This window comes from Salarias fasciatus, chromosome 3, assembly GCF_902148845.1.
Source record: "Salarias fasciatus chromosome 3, fSalaFa1.1, whole genome shotgun sequence".
Classification (NCBI taxonomy): Eukaryota; Metazoa; Chordata; class Actinopteri; order Blenniiformes; family Blenniidae; genus Salarias; species Salarias fasciatus.
Genome location: NC_043747.1, coordinates 15,456,253 through 15,468,541, shown reverse-complemented (window position 1 = coordinate 15,468,541; position 12,289 = coordinate 15,456,253). Strand labels below are relative to the sequence as shown.

The 12,289-nt window shown below is 42.9% G+C and overlaps 1 protein-coding gene across 4 annotated transcripts; it reads left to right on the top strand.

The window, feature by feature from the left end:
* Window positions 1-507: 507 nt before the first annotated feature.
* LOC115386073 (cornifelin homolog A-like) lies at window positions 508-9,184 on the top strand. Of its 4 annotated transcripts, XM_030088265.1 has the most exons (7): window positions 516-621; window positions 1,842-1,947; window positions 2,037-2,191; window positions 5,217-7,097; window positions 7,742-7,858; window positions 8,198-8,352; window positions 8,960-9,184. In XM_030088265.1, exons 5-7 carry the CDS (start codon window positions 7,744-7,746, stop codon window positions 9,071-9,073), a joined length of 384 nt encoding a protein of 127 aa, XP_029944125.1. In that variant the 5' UTR covers window positions 516-621; window positions 1,842-1,947; window positions 2,037-2,191; window positions 5,217-7,097; window positions 7,742-7,743; the 3' UTR covers window positions 9,074-9,184. The 4 variants fall into 4 exon arrangements, with proteins under 4 accessions (XP_029944123.1, XP_029944121.1, XP_029944125.1 ...); XM_030088263.1 differs by lacking the exons at window positions 7,742-7,858; window positions 8,198-8,352; window positions 8,960-9,184 and having other exon boundaries at window positions 508-621; window positions 1,842-1,920; window positions 5,217-6,408; XM_030088261.1 differs by lacking the exons at window positions 7,742-7,858; window positions 8,198-8,352; window positions 8,960-9,184 and having other exon boundaries at window positions 508-621; window positions 5,217-6,408.
* The last annotated feature ends 3,105 nt before the right edge of the window (window positions 9,185-12,289 follow it).

Genomic DNA, 12,289 nt, shown 5'->3' with positions numbered 1-12,289 from the left:
CAGTTGTTTTGCTGCACAAAAAAAATAAAAAATAAAAAAGCAGGAAAGTGGGTCCTGCTAATCTCCAGTGCCAGTGATAGTTCCAGCAGTCGCCCTCATGGAAGATGAGAAAGGGATTGTTTGATACGGGAGGAATTCACTTGACTGCTCTGTTTTTATCACTTTGTTTTTTACTATGCACCGCTCAAGAAACCCCGAAAATCTAAAGTCAGGAAAGGTCAAAAGGAAAACAATCTTCTAGATACTATAGTTTGTCTTGTGCGAAATTCCCACAAGGTTTCCTCGCCGACTTTTACACTGGAAAACCTGATGTTGAAAACTCTTGAGAACAATTCTTGGTTAATATCTGAGAGGGATTCAAACCGTATCTTTCCATTTCTTTCTTGATGGACTCAGGTATTCTCTACATGAATGAATAAAGAGAAGATAGATAAACAGCGACCTGCAGGTCAGAGCCGTCATGGGAGCAGAGCCTCCTGTTTATAGTCTTGAGTTTCTTATTTATACCAAAAACACTGCAGTTTCACAAACAGCTCCCACATACTGGTGCAGGGAAAAGACGGAAGATGAACAGAGCGGGAAGAGTTGGCCACCGGCGGCTGGAGAGCTAAACTTTAACAGGTAAGTCTTGTGTTTCACCGGTTAAACTTCCAGAGCAGCGAGGTGAATCATTCCTCTGCAGCGAGAGAGAAGCGTTCTGCTCGAAGAGGACGGAGCTAAAGAATAACTCGAGACAGCGGTGTTTAATCCTCTGTGAGGGAGGGGCATGGAAATGTGTCCTCGGCTCCTTCACTAGACCTTCTCTCTTATCTTTTTCACCGTCTTCCTGGAATCATGGTGTAAAGTTTGCCGTTTGGTGACCTCGGTTCTTTCTCACTGGTGCGGGGATTTACGTGCAGTTCAGGTACAAACGGCTCACAGAGTGAATTTAAAAGCGGTTAACTCCCACTGGTCCTGAAACAAGGGTCAGATGAGTTTCAGGTTAAACATTTATGAAGTCCATTTCCTGTGTTTTGCATCATTCCTGATGGTTTATGAGTAAACTATTTTTCTAATTTCCTGCAGGCACTTTGAGTTCCTTAAACACTGGATGGACTATGTTGCAAATGCAAAAGAAACAAGAAATCCGTTCCTCATTGAGCCTCTTTGTGAATTTAGACACAATGTTAATTATGTTTAATCGGGTGGATTATTTCAACTTCCACCGATCAGAGCAAATGAGAACATTTTGTTTTAGACTTAAAACACTTTAATCGCTGAATTGTTTCTGTTCTCATGTGTATGGGAAGACAGGCGAGTCTGAACTCCTTTGCTTCTCTTGACCCCCTTGTCTAGGTTCACAGGCAATACAAAGAGAAGAGAGAGTGGAAAACAAAGCAAAATCCAATATATTCATTAGAATTCACCTATTCAACCACACAAGAGAAGTGTGATTTGAGGAAACTTTGTATCATTGGCAGATGATTATTGCTATAGACTGTTAAACACAAAAAAGGGTAGGTTATGATTATAACCGTCTAAAAATAATGCTGTTGATCCATCATGCAACGCCATCAAGAAAACATCTGACTGTTTCAGATTTGATCTTTAATCCAGTACAATAACCCCAATCACATAGTGAAGTCTATATGTGATAATAGAAGAAATGATACGGCCTCTACAGAGCCCTGATCTGATCATCATGGAGTCTGTAATACTGTGACACTGTTTGTTCACAGTGACAGTGATCGGTGGTCGTTTAAATGCTCTTGGAGAAAAAAGCTTCTTTTCACTTTCTGTGATAATGGTTGTTATATCAGTCTTTTTTATTTATACCTACGGTAATCTATTGTCACATACAGATAACCATGTCCCGCCGGCCGATCCAGACTCAGCCGCAGAGCCGGGGTCACGAGGGGGGGCAGTGGAGCACCGGCCTGTGTGAGTGCTACAAAGACCTCGGAGACTGTGAGTGTGTGACTGAGGAATCAACATCTGATCCGCTACCTGACTGTCAAAGTTAGGAGTCTGACCAGCTGTGGTGTGTGTGTCTGCAGGCTGCTTCGCTCTGTGCTGCCTCCCTGTGTTTACCTGCAAGGTGACCAGCGCCGTGGGGGCCTGTCCCTGCCTGCCTCTGCTGGACTGCATCGGCTGCGTGCCGCCGGCCTCCCTGGCCATGAGGGCCTCGGTCAGGGAGCGATATGGCATCAAGGTACAGCATCGGATCCAAGCAGCTGTTTAGTTGTGTGTCTCACTGTGTTTGCGATGGACTGTGAATTCACCCGACGTCAGCTGGAATACACTCCGCCCCCTCTTCAAGACTAAGTTGGATAAAGCAGGTGTAGCAGACGGATGGCAGGAACTGCCTGAGTAACTTAGGAAACCTAACAAGGCATTTCAGTCGAATTAAAACAAATCACAGAGCGACAGTGCTTGCAGAGCTTCAGTCAAACTCTCCCATTCAGCAGTGCCGAGATGTGAACGGGAACTCTTTCATTTGGTCTTATTTCCTCCGTTATGTAAATTGTAATCTGATTTTGACCATCGTCTGAGCAGGCGAGGACTTGTTATTTCTGTCATTTCCCACTGAGCGTCCTTCACCCCGGGTTGGAAACGCCTGCACAAGATTTTCATGCAGTTTCATAATGTTGTTGGCCGTTGCTTGATTGAAATGATAGGCCCGTTTATTTCCAAATACAACCCTGTTTTTTTTACAGTTCAATCACGCATCTGATTTAGGCCTCTCCATACATTTATACAGGTTTTCTTTTTTCGTCTGTGATGAATGATTTGACAGCTGCGAAAGCAGGAGAACTTAAGAAGCTCCTTTAACCTGAGGTGTTCCTGTCATTAAGCCAAGTAAAAGGCCCTGCTGTAGTCGACGTCTCATGATAATCAACTGATTCCTCGTAATTGGGTCACATTCTGCCTCCAGCTAAATTAAACAGAGTCATTATAATCACCGCTGAGGAGATGGAGACGTCCCCGTGATGCAACACGGTGAAAGTCCACATGGGAAATAGCTGCGGCATTCATAATAAACCCTAATGATACAGATTATTGCTTTATTGCAAACTTCGTGACTCTCAGATCAGCCGTATAATTACGACCACCCGCTTTGCCCAACAGATCAGGTGGTCCTAATGTTATGGCTGATCTGTGCACACTGAGGCGAAATCAAGTCAATAATTAAAACTGTGCGAGAGCCGTGAACGAGCTGATGCCGCTCTGCCTTCCTGCTGTGCCGTCCGTCCACACGCTCACCCACGTGCGTGACTGCACACACCAGCGCCGTGTCGCCCATCGCTGCTCCCATTAGCGCCGAGCAGATGTTTCACACGCAAACCCCACATGCCAGAACGAGAGGTGTGAGGTCCGATGGACTGGATAAGCCCTGCCAGTCTGAGAGTGAAGCGCAGATACGGGACGGAGGTGGAGGGAGTGGTTGGAAGGCCAGGCAGGCAGGCAGGCAGGCAGGCAGAGGCTGGAGCGCTGCCATCGGAGAGGAGGCGGCTGGTAATGTTGTCCTCTCCGGAGGCGGAGTGGGCCGTGGATCGCTGTCAATATTGCAGAGCATGAGCTCGGAGGATGCCAGAAGATTCTTATGAAAACAAGTCACAGCATGTAGGCTGCTGTGGAAGGAGCCGTGAGAATAAAGCTGCGCATTCAGGTCGATTAGATAAAACTTTTGCATCTCTCTGTTGTTTTGCTTTACTTGTCATCAAATCTCAGAGGTCACTCAGAGTGTTGGTGGAGCTTTTTCCATCTTGTGTTGTGTTTTCAGTCACCTTTTACTCCCTTAGTGCCATACTGTAATAGATTTGCATCTTTTTTACATCAACATTGTATTGCAACAGTTTGGGCCTCTTATTGTCAGTTTGGTTTTTCGGAGCTTCACTTAATTTCATTGTCTTTTCTTTTTCACAAGGTGATTTTTTCAGTAAAAAAAAAAAAAAATCTCCCTTCTGAAGTTTCATAGCAACACAGTGAAAAAGGATTTTTCCCAACTGATATATTCAATGAAATTTAAAGTTCATCCAAGTTAAAATCTGAGCTGATCACAGCTGAGAGGCTGAGCTTTGAGGAAAAATATCACATTGATTAAAGAAAAGATACAGAACCAGAACCAGGTGAAGATCGAGCCAGCAGGCTGTATGCACACAGATTTAGATACAGACCTGTTCTCAGGCACACACTCATCATTTTAGTCATTTGTTTCACCCTCCTACACTGAATCCGCGGGGATAGAGGATATCTGAGAGAACACATGGCATGCTAAAGATCCCAGGTCTCTACGCCAGGGGTGGCCAATTAGTTCTAGTTTAGGGGAAAAACAAAGGACAGAGCAACGTGCTCTCGAAAAGTCCATTCAGCGTGAATTTATCTTTCAATACAAAGCAGTGCGCTCAAAGTTGTGACCAAGTTTTTGTATTTTGCTGTGTGTTTTGTCTGATCATGGTGATTCACATTGTAATCTTTCAAAAGATGGGCAAAGACATGGCAATAGCCACTAGTTAAAAGCAAATTAGCTGTTTTTTTGCACGCATCGAGGACGCTTCAGGAAATGTCCAGGTCCACTCGAAACAATGCGGTGGAGATTTTGGATGCTTCTGCACTCATGAAGTCACGCTTAGCCCATAACTGTATGAGATCCATAAAGTCTTGTAGGTGGAGAGATGGAGCCGGTTGTTGATGATCACCTCCCACATTGAATTCACAGCGTGGCTGAATGGCTCTGCCGAATGCTAAAGCTTACGATTACAATAGAGAATAAATCATGCTAAAAGTTGATCAGACAAACAGAATGTGAGCCGACGCCGCCTCATGAAGGAGAAGTCACATGCTGGAGCCGCATGCCGCGTCTCTCAGACTGTATTGATTTATCAGATCTCGCCCACCACCGTTTTCCAGCCCAACATTTACTGGCAAACCCTTCCCTTCATATTGCTGTGAGCAAAGACTTGGCTGCTGGAGACTGGCTGTGTTCGGAGGGCGGATCCTCACCAAAAACACAACACCGGCTTTTCACGCCAACTTTCTAGAAGATGTATGCTTTGTGTGTTTTACACTTATGGATTAGTGGTGGCTTAAAGGTTAAGGAAACCAGATTGTTGCTGGAAGTTTCTCTAGAGAGAATCAGTGCAGCAGTAATTTTATTATTGGTTGCCACACATGTCAGTAAACACATCTCCTTTGCACTTAAATGCAAATTTCTTTGTTTCAACCCGTCTGTGCAGGGCAGCGTGTGGAGCGACTGCCTGTACGGATGCTGCTGCTACCCGCTATCCTGGCTCCAGATCTCAAGGGAGCTGAAGAGAAGAGCAGCAGCAGCAGCTCAGGCCTCCTCCTCCTCCTCCTCCTCCTCCTCCTCAGTCAGATACAGCGCTCTGACCTCCCTGCAGGGGGCGCACTTGGTCTAAACACCAGCAGACCAGGTCCTCCAGAGTACAGGAGTGGGATTTAATCACACTTCCTCCAGTCTGCAGCCACTCCCTGTTACCTCAGAGGATTGAGCAGACACAATGAGTCCTGCAGAGAGGCGGAAACTTCACTTTGTTCCAAGATGAAGTGAATGAACTGTGATAAAACTCATTCCTGAGTTCGTCTTTGATGGGGTCTTTTCCATCTCAGTGCCATTGGTTCATTCAGCATTGAAAAGTAACACAGATGCACAAAGGATTTCTAATTAATTATTGTTTCCAATGATAAAAAAAAGTCCACTATCTTGAAATCTTTGAAAAGCAAAGATTGTTAGTGTTGTCGTGTTTCCAACAGTTTTTCTAATATATTTGGGAGTTTTAGTGTGTTTCCCTGCATGATTTGAATACTATTTTACATTTCTCTCATGTAAATTTTGTGTGAAAGATGTGGAACCTCCATGTCGCCACTGCCCCGTCTGCACTGCTGTTATTTTTGGTTAAAGGGGAACAACTGTGAAATGCTCTCATGTATATTTTTTGTGAAGAGAGTAATAAGTGCTTTAATGAAAAATTACAATGTCTGCATGCACAGGCAGAGGGTTAAAGGGTTATAACTCCTTCTCAAAAGTGAAGGTAAAAATTCCCTCAAATACAAGGTCCATGTCCTGGAATTTGCAATGTTGCACAAGCAGGTCTCTTTATTGTCTCTTCCATCTGATAGCAAGATCTGCTGCTCATATAGCCAACACCAATAGTTTGTACAAAAGTTTGTTATGATGCTAAGCTCATTACTATGTGATTGAATTGAAGTGTAGTAGAAGAAGAATTCCATATGGGCAAAAAACGACAAGAGGCAGGAGATCTTTTAGCTCAGCCGGTTTCATTCTTCAATATTCTCAGATGTCAAAGTTGGACTTCTACACTAAATGATTTCCAGGACTTTTATGTTCTAGATTGTGTGATTTTTTTTTATTATTATTTCATTGCTATAAATAATACTATAAACATGCATTGTAGCTGAATTTCTTTCATTCATCTGCCCACCTGTGGAAGTTAAAGGTGCAGTATGTGAAATTCATGTAACGCCACTTTTATCCATTGGGTGGCAGTAATTGGTCAATTTAGTATCCAGGTTGAATTCACTGAGCTTCTGTTCTGTTTACTATTCAATCTGCCATTTTTCTCGGCACACTGAAGGAAGACTAAATACTAGATTAAATGTGGCTGTTTAGTTTTAGCACCTTCAGCACTTGCTGAATGGATTCTCTAAAAAAAAACATTCAATATTGTGACGGAGATGTGAAAACACCACGCTGATGAGAATTGAAGGAAACGTCTGAATCAACAATATCTCTGGTATCGTGTTGAAAAAAGTTTGTTTGGCCGACACAAAGAGAAACAAACCTCATCACTGATTATATCACAGTCAATCAAATCGCTGGCATAACTCGAACGTGGCTTCATTTCAGCCTGCGGTGATGTCTGAGATTTTAGAAATGATGAGTGACGGGCAGATAGTCCGATGTCTGACGGCTGACGTTATTTGGTCCGGAGTCAGACTGGAAAGACCAGTCGGTGACATGGACCTACATTGTCCTGCTGTTCAGCAGCTGCACAAGATGTTACAGAACCCTGCAGACCGTCACTCATCTTCCAGGTGTAGAACACACTCTGCTCCTCACCCTCAGGAACACTAAGGTAAGACAATCAGCACTGATCCATGAATCACAGACAGGTTCATTGGGGCTACACTGTTTTAGAGCTACGATTCAGATATTATCAAATCTCTTTTTTGTTTAGATTTCAAATATTTCATTATGTAGAGGCAGTTTACTCCTGTTGCAGAACTATTTAGTCTTGCAAATAGCAAATGTTTGCAAGTGCAAAGTGTATTGTAAAATGATCGACTTTCTGATCTGTTCTCCTCATTTTAAAGGCTGACACATCTAACTCAATGAGTGGAAATGAGAAACAAACAGCAAAATATACCAAGAACCAATAGATGCATAAGATTGTGCAGGCCTGCAGCAGACAGCTCACAGACACAGTAAATGATGCATCCAGTGAGAAAACAGAAGCTTAAATGAAAAGATTTAATCGTGTAACGCTCAGCAGGTCAGAACTGGGTAACTACTTAAAAAGTAATGACAAGTATGGAACAATTTCAGAATAATCCTACGGATTAAAAGCCTCTCTTGAAACACTGGAATGTATGTTTACAGAAAATAAAGAAAATGGAGTCAGAAGTCCTCAGATGATCTAAATGCTGCTGGATGGAATCTGGAATTTGAGGCATCCACTAAATAATAGCTATCACCTTATTTATCTATTTATTGCTGTAGCCATGTCGGATAGCACAGATAAGACGACCGTGATCCAACCCCGGCCGTTCATCCTGTCCTCCACGTCCAACGAGTGGTCCACCGGCGTCCTCGACTGCTTCCAGGACCTCCCCCATTGTGAGTGCCTTGCTTTGTTTTCCACGCAGAAAGACCAGGTCCCAGATCATCAGAAGCCATGCGGAGGAAAGTCTTGGTCCACTTTATGTGGTTAAAACGTACACTCTCGTGCACGTGAACCCTGAAGCCGAGAACGCTCTTATCACTTTGTGGATTTTTAACGTGCTGTTAAATGGCAGAAAGCTGATAAGTGGGTGTATCCTTGGATTTGTACCGACTCCGAAACCTCCTGATTTCAGCGAGATAAGGCATCTTTACGAGGCCCAGAAGCTCATCCTGGGCTGACTGGGACTGATGTTATCCAGCTGCGGTCTCTCATTAAGCACGTTTCTGACCCAGGTTGCTTCGCCTTCTGGTGCCTGCCCTGCTTCACCTGCATAACGGCCCACGAGGCCGGCGAGTGTCCGCTGCTGCCGGTGCTGGACGCCTTCGGGCTGATCCCGCCGATGACCACGGCCCTCAGGGTGTCGGTGCGCCAGCGGTACGGCATCGAGGTACGAGCACAGCGAGGCTTTATCGGCGCTGGAACGCCAGCATGAAAAAAGTCACTGCTGCATTTCCTCTTTATCTAATCTGTGATCAGCGTCCGACCTGTTCACAACAATCTTGTACTCACGCTGCTCACAAACATCCAGCAATTGAAGCGACACGGCCGTTCAAGAGTCACGACACACTGCAGTCCACTATTTAAAGACGGGGACTCTCTAAATAATGTCATGGTTATGCAATCTGTAAGACAGTCTGGTCATGACCACTGTCAAAGTGATGGTTGCAATTTTGCACATTTACTGTATTTGACTATATATGACTTTTTTTTTTTTAAATACTGGTTTATACCATCTGGGACCAGTAGATGTCACTGTATGACAACAGAATGATGCTACAGCACCACTGAAAAAGCTAAGTTATTTAACTAACGAACACAACTGTACTTTGTTGTTAAAGTACAAGTAAAATTTACTTTAATGAAGTTTGAATGATTTTGATGACATTGATTGAATTTAACACCTACACTCTTTTGGACTCTCCTTGCTGAGGGCGTCTCCCCCTCCCGTCTCGTTGCCCCCATCGCCTCCTCTCACTGTGACTCTGTTTTCACAGGGAACGGTCTGCAAGGACTGCGTGTACTCCTGCTTCCTCGGGCCCTGCACCTGGTGTCAGATATCCAGAGAGATCAAAATCAGGACCAAGCCGATCACTGACGTCAAGAAATAACTGAACACTCCGATGCGAGCAGTGAAAAACAATTACAGAGATTTAACAACCCGATAAGTCAGTTATGATGTGAAATGTGTTTGATGAAAGGGAATAAAATGTTTTTGGACAGTTTGTCTTTTTGTTTTCAACTTGATCTTCAAAGTTTTCACAACTTGATGTTTGAACAAAATGGCTACATTTGTCAAGTTGTGCAACTCAGCGTTTTACATGGATCAGATCACAAATAATTCCAAATTAAACTTGTCTGTTCATCCTAACAGAGGAGGATTTTTCTCCACTTTTCACATGAAAAGGCAAAAAAAAGAGTTTGCAGCTCTGCAATACTGTTCTTGAAACTTAACTTCCCAGGGTATGGACTTGTGAACAAAACATGTAGGAATAATACATTATAAATCACCAGTATTTATTTAACTAATTCCCTGCAACTTTGTGGTTAATCTTGCAGTAAACTCTTGACTTCTCATTGTTTTTGCACATGGCTATGATGGCAGTAAAGCTGTTTTTCCATTAGTTTTTGCCAAATTACCTACAAATAGCCTAACTTTTATCCTCAGGTGTGAGTTGGCACAAACAAAATCGGAACAAATACAAGCAAAACCGCATGAAATGGCCTTCAAAGGCTTGATTCCAACTGCGCCTTCGGGGCTGCGCGAAATTCCAACCTGTGTTTTGATTAATAGTAAACAGTATCTGAGAAAATCCTGTGAACACCGTCATGAGGATTTAAATGAGCCATATCATGACACGGAACAATTGGAGGAAGGAAAAGCTCTGAAACCAGCGAACGTCTGAGCAGCTTTGTTCACATGTTTGTGAGCAGGAGGTCAGCTTTGAAACGGTGCGATGAATGCAGAAACAGTCCCACAAGACACATCGTGATGCTTGTTTTTGATTTTCGGGCCTTCCTGATTTGAGTAATCACCGTGGCAACCGATGTGTTTGGCAACGACGTGCAGCTTCAGTCTCTGAAGGCGTGTTTGTCCAAAAACAGAGCGCAAACTTTCGACATGTGGCTGCAGGTTATAATTTAAACGTTTCCTCCAAAAGCAGAATTTGATGGGACTTTTTTTTTGAGCACCTTCTCATCCGTTAATGTGTTTATATTGGAAAAGCCATATCGAGGTTCACCTTTTTATGAATGAACGTGTGGTGCTTTCAAGAGGAACTACAATGTGGGAAAAATGCATGTGAATTCGGTCAGTGGGACGTTTCAGCAACCAGCAGCGATTTGGTTAAAGTCGAGGAAAAAAAAAAAAAACAATTTTAGCCGACTATGAACAAAGACATGGCTGACACACCCAGATTACATTATATTAACATGACGTTCAATTCCCTTTAAGAATCCTTGAGAAGATCTTTTTTTCCTTCTTGGACAGATGACAAGTTTCTCAGTTAATAATTTGTATGAGTCAAATAAATATTTAGATTCACGTCACTGAGCTGAGCGAACGGAGGATAACGCTCACATAGTTTGAACCATATCTGGGCAGGCCGGCCCCGAGCAGAGATATCTCGTTCCAGTGAACAACACTCAGTCCTGCATGAAGAAAATGAACTCATTCCATCTCTGGGTCTCCTTTTTCAATGCTACAGAATATAAGTATAAATTAAAAGGCAAAAAATGATTGGTTGACTGGTGATAATGACTGCTTTTCTTCTGTAGTAACATATTTAAATGGGTGCTAGGCCTTTAACTTCCATGAATAAGTGGAACATAAGTGAACTGAATGACAGAGGATGAAATCCATCCTTCCTATTGGTTGCTGCCACTCTGACATGTGACCAATCACATGATCCCATAAGAGCAGCTCCTTGCTTTATCACACTGTAAGTAAGATTCACGTGTGTATTCATGTGGTTTATTCTGTTGTTTTGCCAGAAAACTCATGAAAATTGCTTCTCTGCGGCTCATTCTCATGCTGAATGATAAACATGGGCACTGATCTGCAGTTAATCTCCCAAATTACAGCGTTTGTCTGCAGTTTATTAGACACGCTGTCAAATCTTTATGGGCGTGAGCCGCGCGGCTTCGATTCTGTGGGCTGCAATTACCTCCAACTGACTCTTGCTCCCTGCAGCACGTTTATATAACTCCAGAGGGGCAGAGGAGAGCAGGGGAAAGGCTGCGGTTCACTGATATGACTGTTGAGCAGTGGGCTGCGGTGTTATTGTAATCGCCACTTTATTTTTCCTCCGCAGCCTGACCTTGCCGCTTCCTCCTTCCCTCGTTCCCCAGCCACGCCTGTCTCATGCTTTACTGGACAGGGTTCCTCATCCAAAGCAATAATTATACCCTTAAAAAAAAAAAAAAAAAAAAGAAAGGAAACAAACACTGCAAAACTTGAAACTGAGTCACGATCTCTGATTTATGGTGGGAACCTTGAAGTGGAGGATGTCATCCGAGGATAAAAGATATGAGCTGGTGTGTTGCACAGAAAATACACCTCAAGGAAAAGGTCAAATTAATCAAAGTGTGGACCGACATTAAAAAAAATAAATAAATAGGAAGTAACCTCTTAAAATCATTACAGTCACTGAGATCAACTAGTCACCAGCAACCTTTGCTCTAAAAAGGCAGTTCAGACCTTTGAGAGTCAATTCTAATCCCGTGCTGGACTTTGACCTTGTTGTAGAGGCCCTGTGTGTGTGTTAAAGTTAACCTGTGTGTCCACGGAAACGTCACACTTAGTGGCAATTCTACCAGGAGGAGGTGAGTTTTCTCTCTGTCATTTCCTAAAAAATTATTTTAACTTAAAAAAATATGTTCTTGCAGTCACTTCTAATGTTCATTCAAATATCATGATGTGCGTGAGATAATAATAATGACATGAGTTCACTTTGACCTCTCATCAGTGTCATCTAACAAGCTGCACATAACTCAAAATGATCAACATCTGATCAGGCAGCAAAAATAAAACACAATCCAAACAAAAAATGTGCTGCTGACTGTGATTTGAAAAAAAACTTGTGTGAAGGTGCGTGCACCTTTGTTTGGCTTCACTGAAATGTGGAATTGCATTTTTCATCTCTCAAAGCGCCTTGAAATAACTGTATTGTATTTGGTAAATAAAATTTAATTGAATTAATGTTTTTGGCTTATTGTAGAGGAGGTACTAAAATCACTTAATTCTAACTGTTCAAGTTTGTCATTTCATATCAGCTGGTCTTCAAAAGTCTTCCATTAAAAACTCACATCTGTGTAAAAATGAAGTA